General features: G+C 40.5%; 2 protein-coding genes across 2 annotated transcripts; one reads left to right on the forward strand and one right to left on the reverse strand.

The window, feature by feature from the left end:
• Nucleotides 1-1,183: 1,183 nt before the first annotated feature.
• LOC108358932 (uncharacterized) lies at nt 1,184-2,343 on the forward strand. Its single transcript, XM_017610462.1, has 3 exons — nt 1,184-1,456; nt 1,518-1,674; nt 1,731-2,343. The coding sequence occupies exons 1-3, from the start codon at nt 1,324-1,326 to the stop codon at nt 2,341-2,343; spliced, it is 903 nt and encodes a 300-aa protein (XP_017465951.1). The 5' UTR covers nt 1,184-1,323.
• A 125-nt stretch (nt 2,344-2,468) lies between these two features.
• Nucleotides 2,469-4,041, reverse strand: LOC108358933 (uncharacterized). Its single transcript, XM_017610463.1, has 3 exons — nt 3,622-4,041; nt 3,198-3,557; nt 2,469-3,133 (listed from the first exon to the last, which is right to left on the reverse strand). Exons 2-3 carry the CDS (start codon nt 3,247-3,249, stop codon nt 2,535-2,537), a joined length of 651 nt encoding a protein of 216 aa, XP_017465952.1. The 5' UTR covers nt 3,250-3,557; nt 3,622-4,041; the 3' UTR covers nt 2,469-2,534.
• Between the last annotated feature and the right edge of the window lie 8,957 nt (nt 4,042-12,998).

The raw sequence follows: 12,998 nt of genomic DNA on the forward strand, positions 1-12,998 counted from the left end.
AACAAAAGATTTTTTAGCAAGAAAATTTTGTCAAAACTGCACTAAAATGAATAAAATAAAATAAGTTAAGGTCTCGTTAAAGTTACTAAAAGCCATTTAGTAAAAGGAGTTATTCAAACTCTAATGAAAATTACTAACAATTTGTACTAATTTACTTCGTTTTTAAAAAAGCTTAATTTTATTCCTTTGATTGTACAGGTTAAATAAAAGCTTGTTTTTAAAAAATATTTTTTTTACATTATTTTAAATTGAATTTACAAATTACGGATGGTTTTATTTTGCAAAAAAGTTCGATTCATGAAAGATTCTGAGTACATATATTCAAATTCAAAAGTGAATAGACATTTGGAGTGCATATTTGTGTGTGTGTGTGTGTGTGTGTGTGTACAAACAGAGTGGTGTATAAGGAAAGTTAAATGTCGATGTTCTGTTTACAATGTTGCGGAGGCGTGTGTGAATGTGTAGTGGATGTGGGCTACATCTGCCGGCGTCGATCGGTGGTGCAGCGCACGAGCAGAAGTCCGGGGTAGCCTTCGCGGAAGGGCTCATTTGGCCAGAAATATTGAACGTAATATTACAATATCCACATGAATTACGTAATTTATATGCTATTTAGCTGTATAAAAACTGCAAAAGGGCTCAAAATTAATATAACACTACTGCGAGTTTTATGTAAACATCCAATTTAAATCTTTGTTTTATCTTTTCATCAGTTCAATGTGCTTCATATGTATATACAAATAAACATATTGCACAAATCTTATACTTATATTTCACACCAAAGGTACACTTTTCCCAAGTAAAGCTGAAATTAGTCAAGAACGTAAACGCAGCGGTACGTAAACCCGTGTCAGCTGACACGATCTATCTTACCAGAACGCCATGTAAATGAAAACTCAACAACGCAGAATTTTTCTGTAGTTGTAGCCCGTAGCGCAGAAATCTGCGGAATTTAGATTTTTCCGTGTCAGCTGATTTCTTCCTGGTTGCCACTTCGTCAGTTTTGCAGATGGTAAAAAGGTTATAAGTTGCTATTCAAAATACGTTTAAAATATTTGAAATTTACTATTGAATAAGGTTTTTTGTTAAAAACTAAGTAGTTTATATTAAGCTCCGATCTATTATAGCACCAAAAATTGTAGTTGAAAAGGCAAGTTTATAAAAAGGCATTGATGAATGGCAATACTGTAGTAAGCAACACTGAAGTAAACAAACAGAATGTATACAAACACGTATGTATGTACCTAAAAAGACTTGAAGTACTTGCAGCGAGATAGGTTTTTAGAACTGCGATTTATTTAAAGATTAAAACAAAAAGTAGCAATGGACGACGAAAGATTAATAATATTAGTACAGGCGCATAAAGAGCTTTACGACAAAAGCAGCCCTCTTTATAAATTAAAAGAGAGGAAGAAATTGGTGTGGGAACATATCGCAAGGGAACTGCATACCACTGGTGAGTGAAATTTATTTAATAAATATTTTAAATCACTATCTACAATAAAATTATATTATAGGAGATATATGCCTGCAAAGGTGGCTAGCGCTCCGTGACCGATATGGGAGGGAAATGCGTAAAACTACTTCCGCGTCAGGGAGTGGAGCACAATACTATAAACCACGGTATTTGTTGGAAATGCTGCAGTTTTTGAAACCACACGTTGTTCCTCTACCGTAGGTGCACGTAACAACGAACGCTTTCTGTTTATAATAACGATTTTACATTCCAGATTGCGTTGCTCTCAAAACATTTGTAAGGTACCGCTACCGTCCCAATCGATTTTGACTGTGACTCCATCCTACTCATCCCCGCACACTTCTGTCGTTGTAAATCCACCATCGCTACAAATGTCGCCATCACTGCCAGTCGAAGTAGCCTTATCATCGCCATTATCTCCAACACCTGAAGCTTCGCCCTCCCCATCGCCTTCAATAAATGCGGATTTACTATCGCCCCAAACTAATGAAGCTTTGCCCACGCCGTCTCCTCCAAACTCATCATTGCTTTGTTCCTCTTCTTCATCGCTCTTCACGTCGGTTCAGTCGTCTTCACCATCTCCATCACAATTACCATCTACCTCTACAGTGTCGCCATCACCAGCCCAACGCTCAAAAAGAAGAAAAAGAAGTGAAGGTGATGTCGACGTCGGTAAAGCAATGTGCGATGCAATAGAGCTTTTTAAAAAAAGGTGCTTAGAAAACGAAGATCAAAATGCGAATCCAGCCTTGAGGTCATTTGGAAATATGATTGTTTCCATGTTGGAAAAAGTGAATGCTGCAAAACAATCGAGGGCAATGCAGAGAATAATGGAAGTGGCCATCGAAGTACAGCAGGAGCCCTAATGAAAGTTCCTAATGTTTTTTTTTATTTACTTATTTTATTACTTATGAATTTTTTTTTTTTTTAAGAACTAAAAAGACTGAACTACTTATTGATATTGTTTGTTTGTATACCCAGGAGTGGACATTTTTTTATTAAAATATACTTCCTACAAATATAAATGTTCTTATGATTATTTACTTTTTTATATATATTAATATGGCCCATGGGCATTTAGATCCATATCATCTTGGAATAACAAAGATCCTTCATTTACGAAGTAATCAGCAAGTTTGTCACGTAGGTGGAACGCGCTAGCAGGGCCTCTCCGTATTGCAGATCTCAGGGACTGCAAGGTACGTGTATTACTTATTTCACGACGCCAATCTCCAGGGTAGACGACGTTGTCTGCTTCTACATGGTCAATATAATTGTCTGGACAATACCATCGGTCGTAATCGTTTAGCATAATAAAATTGTGTAAGGCTATGCAAGCCAGCACAATTTTTTCGCAGTTTGTAGGATTGCATTCAATTGTATTTCTTAGAATCCTCCATCGGGCCGTTAATATACCGAAGCTATTTTCTATCACTCTACGTGCTCGTGATAGGCGATCATTAAAAATTCGCTTGGTTCTTGGCAAACTCGATCCAGGGTATGGGCGCATTAAATTAATCCTTAACAGAAAGGCAGCATCTCCTACAAAAAAATTGGGAAAACGTTCAGTTGACCCAATGGACAATGGTTTAGGTGACGGCAAGGGAAGAGTATTATCCAATAGTGCTTGTCCAAACGGAGACACTTGAAATATTCCTGAGAATACAAAAAATATGCTAATAAAAGTCTATATTTCATTAGTTTGCTCTATAGCTTATACCTCCGTCGCTATGACTGCCATAACTTCCGATGCAGTAAAGTGTATTTAGCATCACATACTGCCATCAAAACAATGCTAAAGAACTTTTTGTAATTGTAGAACATTGAATTTGAATTGGGTGGACACTTAATAGCAATGTGTTTTCCATCAATTGCGCCAACGCAATTCGGTATATTCCACATATTAAAAAAATCGTCAGCAATATCTTTATATTGAGATTCAGTAGGTTCGCTCATGTATATTGGCGAAAGCATTTGCCATATCACCTCACACGTTTCCAGAATTATATTTCGCACTGTCGTTATACCTAATTTGTAACTCCACGCAATACTCTTCATGGATGCTCCTTGTGATAAGTATCTACAAATTAAACCTCAAATAAGTATCAATTTTTTCAGAATTTACTTCGATCATATTTACATACAACAACACCAAAGAGAGCCTTTCCTCAGGATCAATCCGCTGCCTTGGTTTCCGCAAGGACTTGCTGACTAGTTTTAGCAATAGCTCAAAAACATTCGGCGGCATTCTTGTGTAAGAAATAACTGATCCGGTTCCAGGGTTTTTATTTGCTTGAATACCTGGAGTTGGTATACTCCGGTGGACCAGTTTCGATTAATGGGGCGAATTTTATACTTCCTCAGTCCTTTTCTTGATTTATATTCTTCATATAGTTTATATAATTCTCATAAATTCACATAAATATAAAAACAATGTCTCGATGTTTCTATCTGCGTCCATTTTCTTACTATTGTTGCTTGTAAATGATTAGTGTACACATATGCATGTATGTATATCAGCATCCGAAAACAGCTGATTTCTGCGTATTCACTGCGGGCTCCAGTAATCGACAAAATTCTGCGTATACAGACTGCGTTTAAGTATACGTTCTGCGTTCTGGACTAATTTCAGCTTAAGTTTGCAAAGAAGCAACACGGTGCCACTGCTAAGGGAGCGGTGCGAGAGAGACAACTGTCAGTTTATCGAACCTTGTATTATTAGGTTTGTATAGTAACTTCTCCAGTAAAACATTGCAGCGAGAGCGTAAAAGCAAAATAGAGCGTAAAATTGAGAAGAACAGAAAACTAGCAGAAAAAGTTAATGAACACAAAAATAGCAAAAACTTGCAAGTTAACAGCTGTTGCACTGTTTTGATATACTGCTGTAAACATTTTACTATTTATAAATAATTTTTAAACGCTTTGCTTTACACATACGCACTTATACAGTCCAGTACATCATTCATATTTTGATTTCTACTCATTTAACTTTTGTTTGTGCTAAACCAATTCAACAAATGGCGGCTTTTGACACTTATTCTTCTTCTTCTTCTGCTAGCTAATTTCTGCTAGTAGAAATTTCACTAGCAAGAATTTGCAGCTCTCCCGTGTTGTTACGCTCTCGATTCAGTGCTCTCTTGCAAATTTTTTGGGTTATCATACACTTTTCCAGTAAAAATTTGCAGGTTCCAGTACAAATTAGTACTGACTATTGGTTACTATACAAACCTAATAAATCATGCACTTCTATCATGTGTACGGTGTTACACACGCATTTTTTTTTTAATATTTCGAGTATTCTGTTTTGTAGTCCATCAAATTTTAGCGTAGTAAAGTGTAATCTTGCATCTTAGACTAAAATACCTTCAAGAGCGTGCATAAAAAGAGTTACAAAAAATCAGCGCGATTAACTATACTAAAGTTTAATGGGCAATATAACTACATACTTATAAACTCTGATTTAAAATATTGAAGCTTTTATAACAGTTTCTAGAATTCTAAAAAATTTCCAACACAGTTAGAAACGTGAATTTATATGTTTATGTTATAATACTTATGAGCCATCCTTAAATAAAAAATTTACGAAAAATATTTAGCATGAAAACCGTTGTGAATATCTTGAATTCTATATATATACCTTTCAATACATTTAATACAATTTAGCGCTGAGTTATCACAAAAAAGCATTCAATATATCACCATTTTTCTCATTTTTCACACGACTTATTTTAGATTTTTAATTATAAGTAACACGGAAATACATGTTATACGTAACAAATATAAATTATTTTTAAGAAAAACGGTTTTAGAAAATGAAGGAATAACTAACACTTAATGTTCCTAATTTGAAAGCACAATTTGCCTCAAAAAGTAAATTAGTGCAAAACAAATAGCTATTTAAACATAAAATGAAGTAAGTTTTATTTACAAAATTGTATGCGTGCTTATTTAAAGAAAATGCTCTATACTATATTTCTTAGAACCAGCTCAAAACTAACCAAATTTTTTCTAGCTCGGAGGTTACTCTTTTTGAACTAACTAGGAACTATTGTTATATGAACTGTCTCAGAACCATCTAACCCGAGTCAGCTCAGAACAAGTTCAAAAGTTTTGCAGAGGGCGACAATTGTCACTTCGTAGGACATCGCCATGTTAAAAAAGACAGTTGAAAGAATTGATTCGGGGTAGATGAAGAACCAGTACCGTCCCTTTTCAGGCTAGCTCAGCGAAAGTTCTGAACCAGTTTGATTTGCTGCAGGGAAGTGCTTATTGTGTGTATGCACATGGTATTAATTTAACAGAAACTTGCTAATAAAAGGTTAAAGAATAACACTTAGAAAAATACCAATACAAGAACGAAAGTTAAGCTGAATACGTTCATAGATAAAGAAAAGGATAAAGGCAAAGGTAAAAATAAAAACAAAAACAAAGATGCGTAAAGATTAAGGCAAAAATAAAGACCAAGGTAAATTTAAACACTTCACTTATAACGGGTGATTTTTTTGAGGTTAGGATTTTCATGCATTAGTATTTGACAGATCACGTGGGATTTCAGACATGGTGTCAAAGAGAAAGATGCTCAGTATGCTTTGACATTTCATCATGAATAGACTTACTAACGAGCAACGCTTGCAAATCATTGAATTTTATTACCAAAATCAGTGTTCGGTTCGCTTTACGTCCGATTTATGGTCTACATAATCGACCAAGTGAGCAAACAATTAATGCGATTGTGACCAAGTTTCGCACTCAGTTTACTTTATTGGACATTAAACCAACCACACGAATGCGTACAGTGCGTACAGAAGAGAATATTGCGTCTGTTTCTGAGAGTGTTGCTGAAGACCGTGAAATGTCGATTCGTCGCCGTTCGCAGCAATTGGGTTTGCGAAACACATTTCGAACCGAACACTGATTTTGGTAATAAAATTCAATGATTTGCAAGCGTTGCTCGTTAGTAAGTCTATTCATGATGAAATGTCAAAGCATACTGAGCATCTTTCTCTTTGACACCATGTCTGAAATCCCACGTGATCTGTCAAATACTAATGCATGAAAATCCTAACCTCAAAAAAATCACCCGTTATAAGGACAAAGGTGGAGGGAATTATGTAGATGAAGAAAATGCTAAACATAAAAGTAATGTGAGGACCAAATATCCCTGAGTAATTTGGCCCACACAAATACCCGCCATCAAAACAACCAGCCACACATAAACCAGCAATATGACATCACGCAACAGCCAGTCAAGCAACACAAGTCATAGCAACNCGAAAGTTAAGCTGAATACGTTCATAGATAAAGAAAAGGATAAAGGCAAAGGTAAAAATAAAAACAAAAACAAAGATGCGTAAAGATTAAGGCAAAAATAAAGACCAAGGAAAATTTAAACACTTCACTTATATAAGGACAAAGGTGGAGGGAATTATGTAGATGAAGAAAATGCTAAACATAAAAGTAATGTGAGGACCAAATATCCCTGAGTAATTTGGCCCACACAAATACCCGCCATCAAAACAACCAGCCACACATAAACCAGCAATATGACATCACGCAACAGCCAGTCAAGCAACACAAGTCATAGCAACACGAGTCATGGCAACACCCGACAGCATCTTCGGTGCCATGCACGCAACATCACACAGCAACATGTAGCTGCGCGACCACGCAACATCAAGCACGCATCCTATTAAAGATAAAACACAGCCGATGAACAGGCAGTGAGCACGAGGCTGTGGTCGTGAACAAACGGCTACTGGCAGGAAGTGACTTCTTCTGCACCGGCTTGAGCGTCGGGCTGGACGTCACCTTCCCAGTGGCAGCGCCACACGCTCTCACCACAGCCTCTCGTGGAACCGCGTACGGGCGACACCCGCTCGCCCGCTGTCGGCACCACCGTTAGCAGAGGGAACACCACTTATAGACGTTAGCAGCGCGCCACTCAGCAGCGTCAGCAGAGCGCTGCCCACCAGTACTAAAGCCACGCCACTACAGCCTAACGGGCTCATAACGGTACAAGGAGCCGTTACCCAGCCCCTGCAAGTGACGCTACTGAATGTTTCACATTGTTATTTGTTATATGTTCTTTTTATAGAAATTAAGGAAAATTAAATAATAAAGTACGATTTACCAGAGCCCCGAAGCTACAAATTTATTGTAACGAACCCTGGACACGGCGAGTACACCCCAGCATTTTAGAACAAGCATCGGGGCTAGCAAAAACGCTTCGTTACAATTGGCGCCCGAGCAGGGACCCTCGGTAGATTGTACACGCGCCAAAAGGGATTTTTCACCAAACAACAGCGAGTAAAATGACGGAATCGGCGAACACTCTATGGCTGGATAACGAATACAAGGAGCATCTGGTGTCTATCGCGCTCATCATGGACCAGGTACGGCAGTGGTCAGTAACTTACGATGGTGGACGAGACCCGCTAGACTTCGTGGAACGCTTAGTGGAGCTGGCCGAGGTATACACGTTTGATCTAGACCTACTCCCCAGAATCATGCCCGAGCTACTACGCGACAAGGCCCTCCAATGGTACCGCAACAACAACGAGCACTGGAAGAGCTGGTACCCTTTCAAGCAAGATTCTTCCTACCGGCCCGGTACTTCGAGCGCCTAGAGGATGACTTACGGCAGCAAACACAGCACGCACAGCAAAAGTACAACGACTACGTGCTCGCGATACAGAGCTTGATGCGCCGCGCCAGATACAGCAGGGAACAACAATTGGAAAGGATCTTTCGGAACAGCCACCCCGATTATTTGTTATACATTCCATGACGAGACTTTGATACCCTGGCGGCACTCCTCACACTCGCTAAAGAATACGAGGGCATTCTCGAAAACTAACGCCGAACGCCGGAAACGCCCCGACGTGAAGTCACGAGTCACGTTGTGGGCGATAACCCTGAAGCGCCGCCTACACGGTCGGACAGATCATCTCATCAACATCCATCGGAGCGTTCGGCCCAACGGCATCCAGTTCCATCGCAGAAGGCAGCGATGAACCTACAGCGCCATCAACCACCCCCGACCCAGGCTAATCCAAGTAACGTATGCAGAAGGTGTGGTCAAGAAGGACATTACGCTAGGAGATGCCGTAACGCGCGAAAGCTATTTTGCTGGGAGTGCGGCCGAGCCGATGTGCGGGTGCTGTCACCAACGCCAAGCGTATGACCGGACAGCTCCACCAAGGACAAAACGCGGTGAATTCGCAAAATGCAGCGTTGAAAACCCAGCGACCATGCGCCAAGAACATCGCCGGATCTACGCCCCAATACAACTTGGAGGGGAATTGGCGGAGGCCGTCATCGACACAGGCGCCTCAAAAAGTTTCGTATCAGCCAACTTAGCGGAACGCATCATAAGCTCTGGGAACGGGGAGAAGATAACCGTGGACATCGAGGTATTCATGGCCAATGGCACCATCAGCAAGATATTCGAAGCCGTAAGAGCTGAAATTCGCATCGGAAAGTCATACCGCCACGCAGTACTGAATGTCATACCCGGCGCAGTTGATGATGTCATACTTGGTCTGGACGCGCTAGGCAGCATTGGGACGACGGTTTCCTGTGGCGGCCACCATATCGTACTAACCAAAATACCTACACAGCATGCCTTAATGACGCATACCGTAGCGCGCATCACAGAGGATAGCGGACCGCTGGTAACACCCAGCAATAGCTGACACATGGTACATACGCGGAGTGCAGTGCGGACGTAAGCTATTGTTTTTCCCTCGAAAAAAATTTTATTTACAGTGTGATTTACGCAGTGAAAATTGCCAGAGAAGGTAAATGGAAGGGTGTGAAGATGGTGCCAGTGCCATTGTTAGAAAATCGAGGCCACTCAGGTATGAAATTTGCATTTTTCTTGAAAAGTAATAAATCCTTATTTGGGTAATATTTAATAAGCAAAAGCTTTTTACTAAGTTTTGGCGCCAATCAAATCATTGGATAATTTTGACATACGTCAAAACTTCATCATATACATAAAGTTCTGATTAGAGCTTTTAGCCGGGACACAATCCAACGAAAGCTAAAGCTCAAAGCTTAAAAGGAAGGCATGTCTTATAGCGACATTCTAAGGACTGTAAAAGGCTCTGCAGATTTAAACAAGCTCGGAGAACAAGTAAAAAGAGTGCGCAAAACGGCCAAAGGTGAAATACTACTTGAGCTTAAGCACGCGTATGATGAAAATACGCAGTTATTCAAGGCAAGCGTACAAAAGATACTGGGAAATGTGGCGGAGATTAAGGCCCTGTCCAATTTGACCACGCTTGAGATACATGATATGGATGAGATCACGACCAAGGAAGATGTAGCTAAGTGTATAACTGAACAAATATCGGCAATTGATGATTTCGATGTAAACTGGGTCAAAACCATCCGAAAGGGATACCCAGGCACACAGATAGCTTCACTATCTGTCCCACAGCTTATCGCGCAGAAGATTTTAACGTGCCAAAAAATTAGGATTGGTTGGTCAGTTTGCCGTATCCGTGAAAAAACTCCTCTCTGCAGATACTATAGGTGTTTAGATTTTGGGCACCAAGCGCGGACCTGCAAAAATGAGGATCGCAGCGGTTGCTGCTTTAAATGCGGGGAGAAAGGCCACAATGTTAAACAGTGTAGCAAGGAAGCCGCTTGCGTGCTCTGCAAATCTAGTGGTCAAGCCAATGAAGCCCATATTGCAGGTGGTAAGCAGTGCCCATTCTATCAGCGTGCATTAAAGGCTAAAGTATGAAGCTTCTACAATTAAATCTTAACCACTGTTCAGCTGCCCAGGAGCTACTCTGTCAAACCGTTATAGAGGAAGACATTGACATCGTTATTTTAAGCGAGCCATATAAGACAGCAAGCCAGGGTACATGGATATCAGGTAAAAAAGAAACAACTGCTATATGGGTCAATGGGGAGCAGTGTCTTGCTGAGAAACCTTATAGTCAGGAGTATTTTGTCAGAGGTAAGATCGGCGGGATATATATCTATAGCTGTTATGCACCACCGAGCCTGAGTTATCAAGAATTTGAATCTTTTCTAGATAGACTAGTTCAAGACGCCATGTTATATTCTCCAAAGTTTATAGCGGGTGACTTTAATGCATGGACCGTTGAATGGGGAAGCGTTAGAACAACCCGACGAGGGCACGCCCTATTAAAGGCATTTGCACCACTCGACTTGTTCTTACTGAATACAGGTAACAAAAACACTTTTGAGAAAAATGGCAGGGACTCCGTCGTTGACATAGCATTTTGCACCCAATCACTGGCACCAAAAACCACTTGGAAGATTAGTGACATTTATACCCAGAGTGATCATTTAGCGATTTTAATTGAAATCTGTGATGTAAGAAACCCTTCTAGCAGATGTTTCAAAAAGTATGGTAAAGGATGGTATAAAGAATCGTTCGATCCAAATATTTTTAAACTAGTACTGGATGGTATCAGAGACGTTAGTGAAACACCAGATAATGCGGAAGCTCTTTCAGAAGAGCTCTCAAAAGCTGTTATCAGGGCATGCGATGCGTCAATGAGCAAAAAGGGCAACAAAATTACAAGAAAGCGGGTTTACTGGTGGACACCGGAAATAGCTGAGCTTCGATCTGAATGCAATAAAGCCAGAAGAAAATGTCAGCGAATAAGAACGGACGCCCAAAGAGACCATTTTAAATCTTTACGGAAACGGTTAAAGGTTGCAATTAAAAATAGCNCACGGAAACGGTTAAAGGTTGCAATTAAAATAGCAAGAAAGCGTGTTTTAAAGACTTGTGTAACGAAATTGATGAATACCCGTGGGGCGGTGCCTACAAAGTCGTTATGAAAAAATTCAACAGTAGCCAAATGCAGACACCTACTTGCCCGGTACTACTTAAAAAAATAGTAGAAACACTGTTCCCGAAAGCGGAAACTAGCCCAGGGCCTGTACCAAGTGAAACACATACAAATGTTTACTATCCGCCACTTGAGCCTGATGAAATCAAATGCGCGGCCAAACGGCTAAAGAACAATAAATCTCCAGGTCCTGATGGTATTCCCAACATTGCTATTAAAACTGCAGTTGACGACTCTCCGTCAGCGTTTTTAAAAGTGTTCGACTCCTGTCTTCGTAGCGGAGTATTCCCGAATAAATGGAAGAAGCAAAGATTAGTCTTACTTCCAAAGCCCAATAAACCACAAGGTGAACCTAGTTCTTATAGACCCCTATGTATGATTGATTCCTTAGGTAAGTTACTCGAACGCATCGTTTGCAATCGCTTGTGGCAGCATATCGATACCAAAGAATGTCTGTCAGACACTCAATTCGGGTTTCGAAAGGGTAGGTCAACTGTCGATGCTATACGCAGCGTTAACGACATTGCTGAAGAAGCTATTAAGGGTAAGCGTTGGAAAAATGGGTCCAAGGAATATTGTGCTGTAGTCACCCTAGATGTAAAAAATGCTTTTAACTCGTTGAGCTGGTCGCACATTATAAATGCGTTAAAAATTATTCATACACCACAGTATTTAATTAATATAATTAATAGTTATCTATCTAATAGAGTTTTGTCCTACAACACGGAAAGAGGCAAAGTAAGCTCTAGAGTCTCCAGAGGACTTCCCCAAGGTTCCGTCCTTGGCCCACTTTTGTGGAACATAGCCTACGATGGCGTATTGCGTCTACCCATTCCAAAGGGAGTTAAAATAATTGGCTATGCCGATGACATCGCTTTGGTGGTTGTGGCTAAAGACATAAATAGGGTGCAAATGGCCACAACAAATGCTTCCAAAATAGTCATCGACTGGCTTACAGCGAGGGAGCTGAACTTAGCAATCGAGAAAACAGAAGGTGTACTCATAACAAGTAGGAAGAAAAAAGAGACCGCAACCTTGAATATAAACGGGTATGTCTTTGATACATTACCAGCAGTGAGGTATCTAGGCGTAATGATTGATGCAAGGTTATCTTACAAAGTTCACATTGAAATGGTAAGTACAAAAGCGGCAAAAGTTCAAAGCGCGTTAGCTAGACTGATGGCAAATGTAGGCGGTCCAGGTCAAAACCGCAGAAAACTGCTAACAAAAGTTACTGAATCAGTTATAATGTACGCGGCCCCCGTCTGGGGTCATGCACTGCAGCAAAAGTCCTATGCTAAGCTTGTAAACTCTGTTTTCCGTCTTAGTGCCCTGCGCGTTTGCAGCGCTTTCCGGACAGTTTTGCATGATGCAGCCTGCGTCATAGCTGGTATTATGCCTGCCGATTTTTTGGCTAACGAAATCCGGCGTACCTATATGACGGCCCGAACAAAAGGCAGAGCCCTCTCAAAACCCGAGATCGCGGCCGAACGCCAAATAAGCCTATCACTATGGCAGCAACGCTGGGCCTCGTCTTCCTCTGGGTGCTGGACTTTCCGACTCATTCCGAGCATCGAAGCTTGGCTATACAGATCGCATGGCGAAGTTGATTTTTATATGACTCAATTGCTTAGTGGCCATGGCTGCTTTCGACAGTACCTGCACTATTATGGTCACGATGA

The sequence above is a fragment of the Rhagoletis zephyria genome, unplaced genomic scaffold, assembly GCF_001687245.7.
Source record: "Rhagoletis zephyria isolate East Lansing unplaced genomic scaffold, Rhagoletis_zephyria_1.1 Rzeph_scaffold_00314, whole genome shotgun sequence".
Lineage (NCBI taxonomy): Eukaryota > Metazoa > Arthropoda > Insecta > Diptera > Tephritidae > Rhagoletis > Rhagoletis zephyria.

Coding starts and splice junctions, on each gene's coding strand:
- LOC108358932 (XM_017610462.1), top strand. CDS start 1,324: ATGGACGACGAAAGATTAATAATATTAGTACAGGCGCATAAAGAGCTT. Junction 1,457..1,517: donor AAGGGAACTGCATACCACTG/GTGAGTGAAATT, acceptor ATTATATTATAG/GAGATATATGCCTGCAAAGG. Junction 1,675..1,730: donor CCACACGTTGTTCCTCTACC/GTAGGTGCACGT, acceptor TTTACATTCCAG/ATTGCGTTGCTCTCAAAACA.
- LOC108358933 (XM_017610463.1), bottom strand. CDS start 3,249: ATGCTAAATACACTTTACTGCATCGGAAGTTATGGCAGTCATAGCGAC. Junction 3,134..3,197: donor TGGCAGTCATAGCGACGGAG/GTATAAGCTATA, acceptor TTGTATTCTCAG/GAATATTTCAAGTGTCTCCG.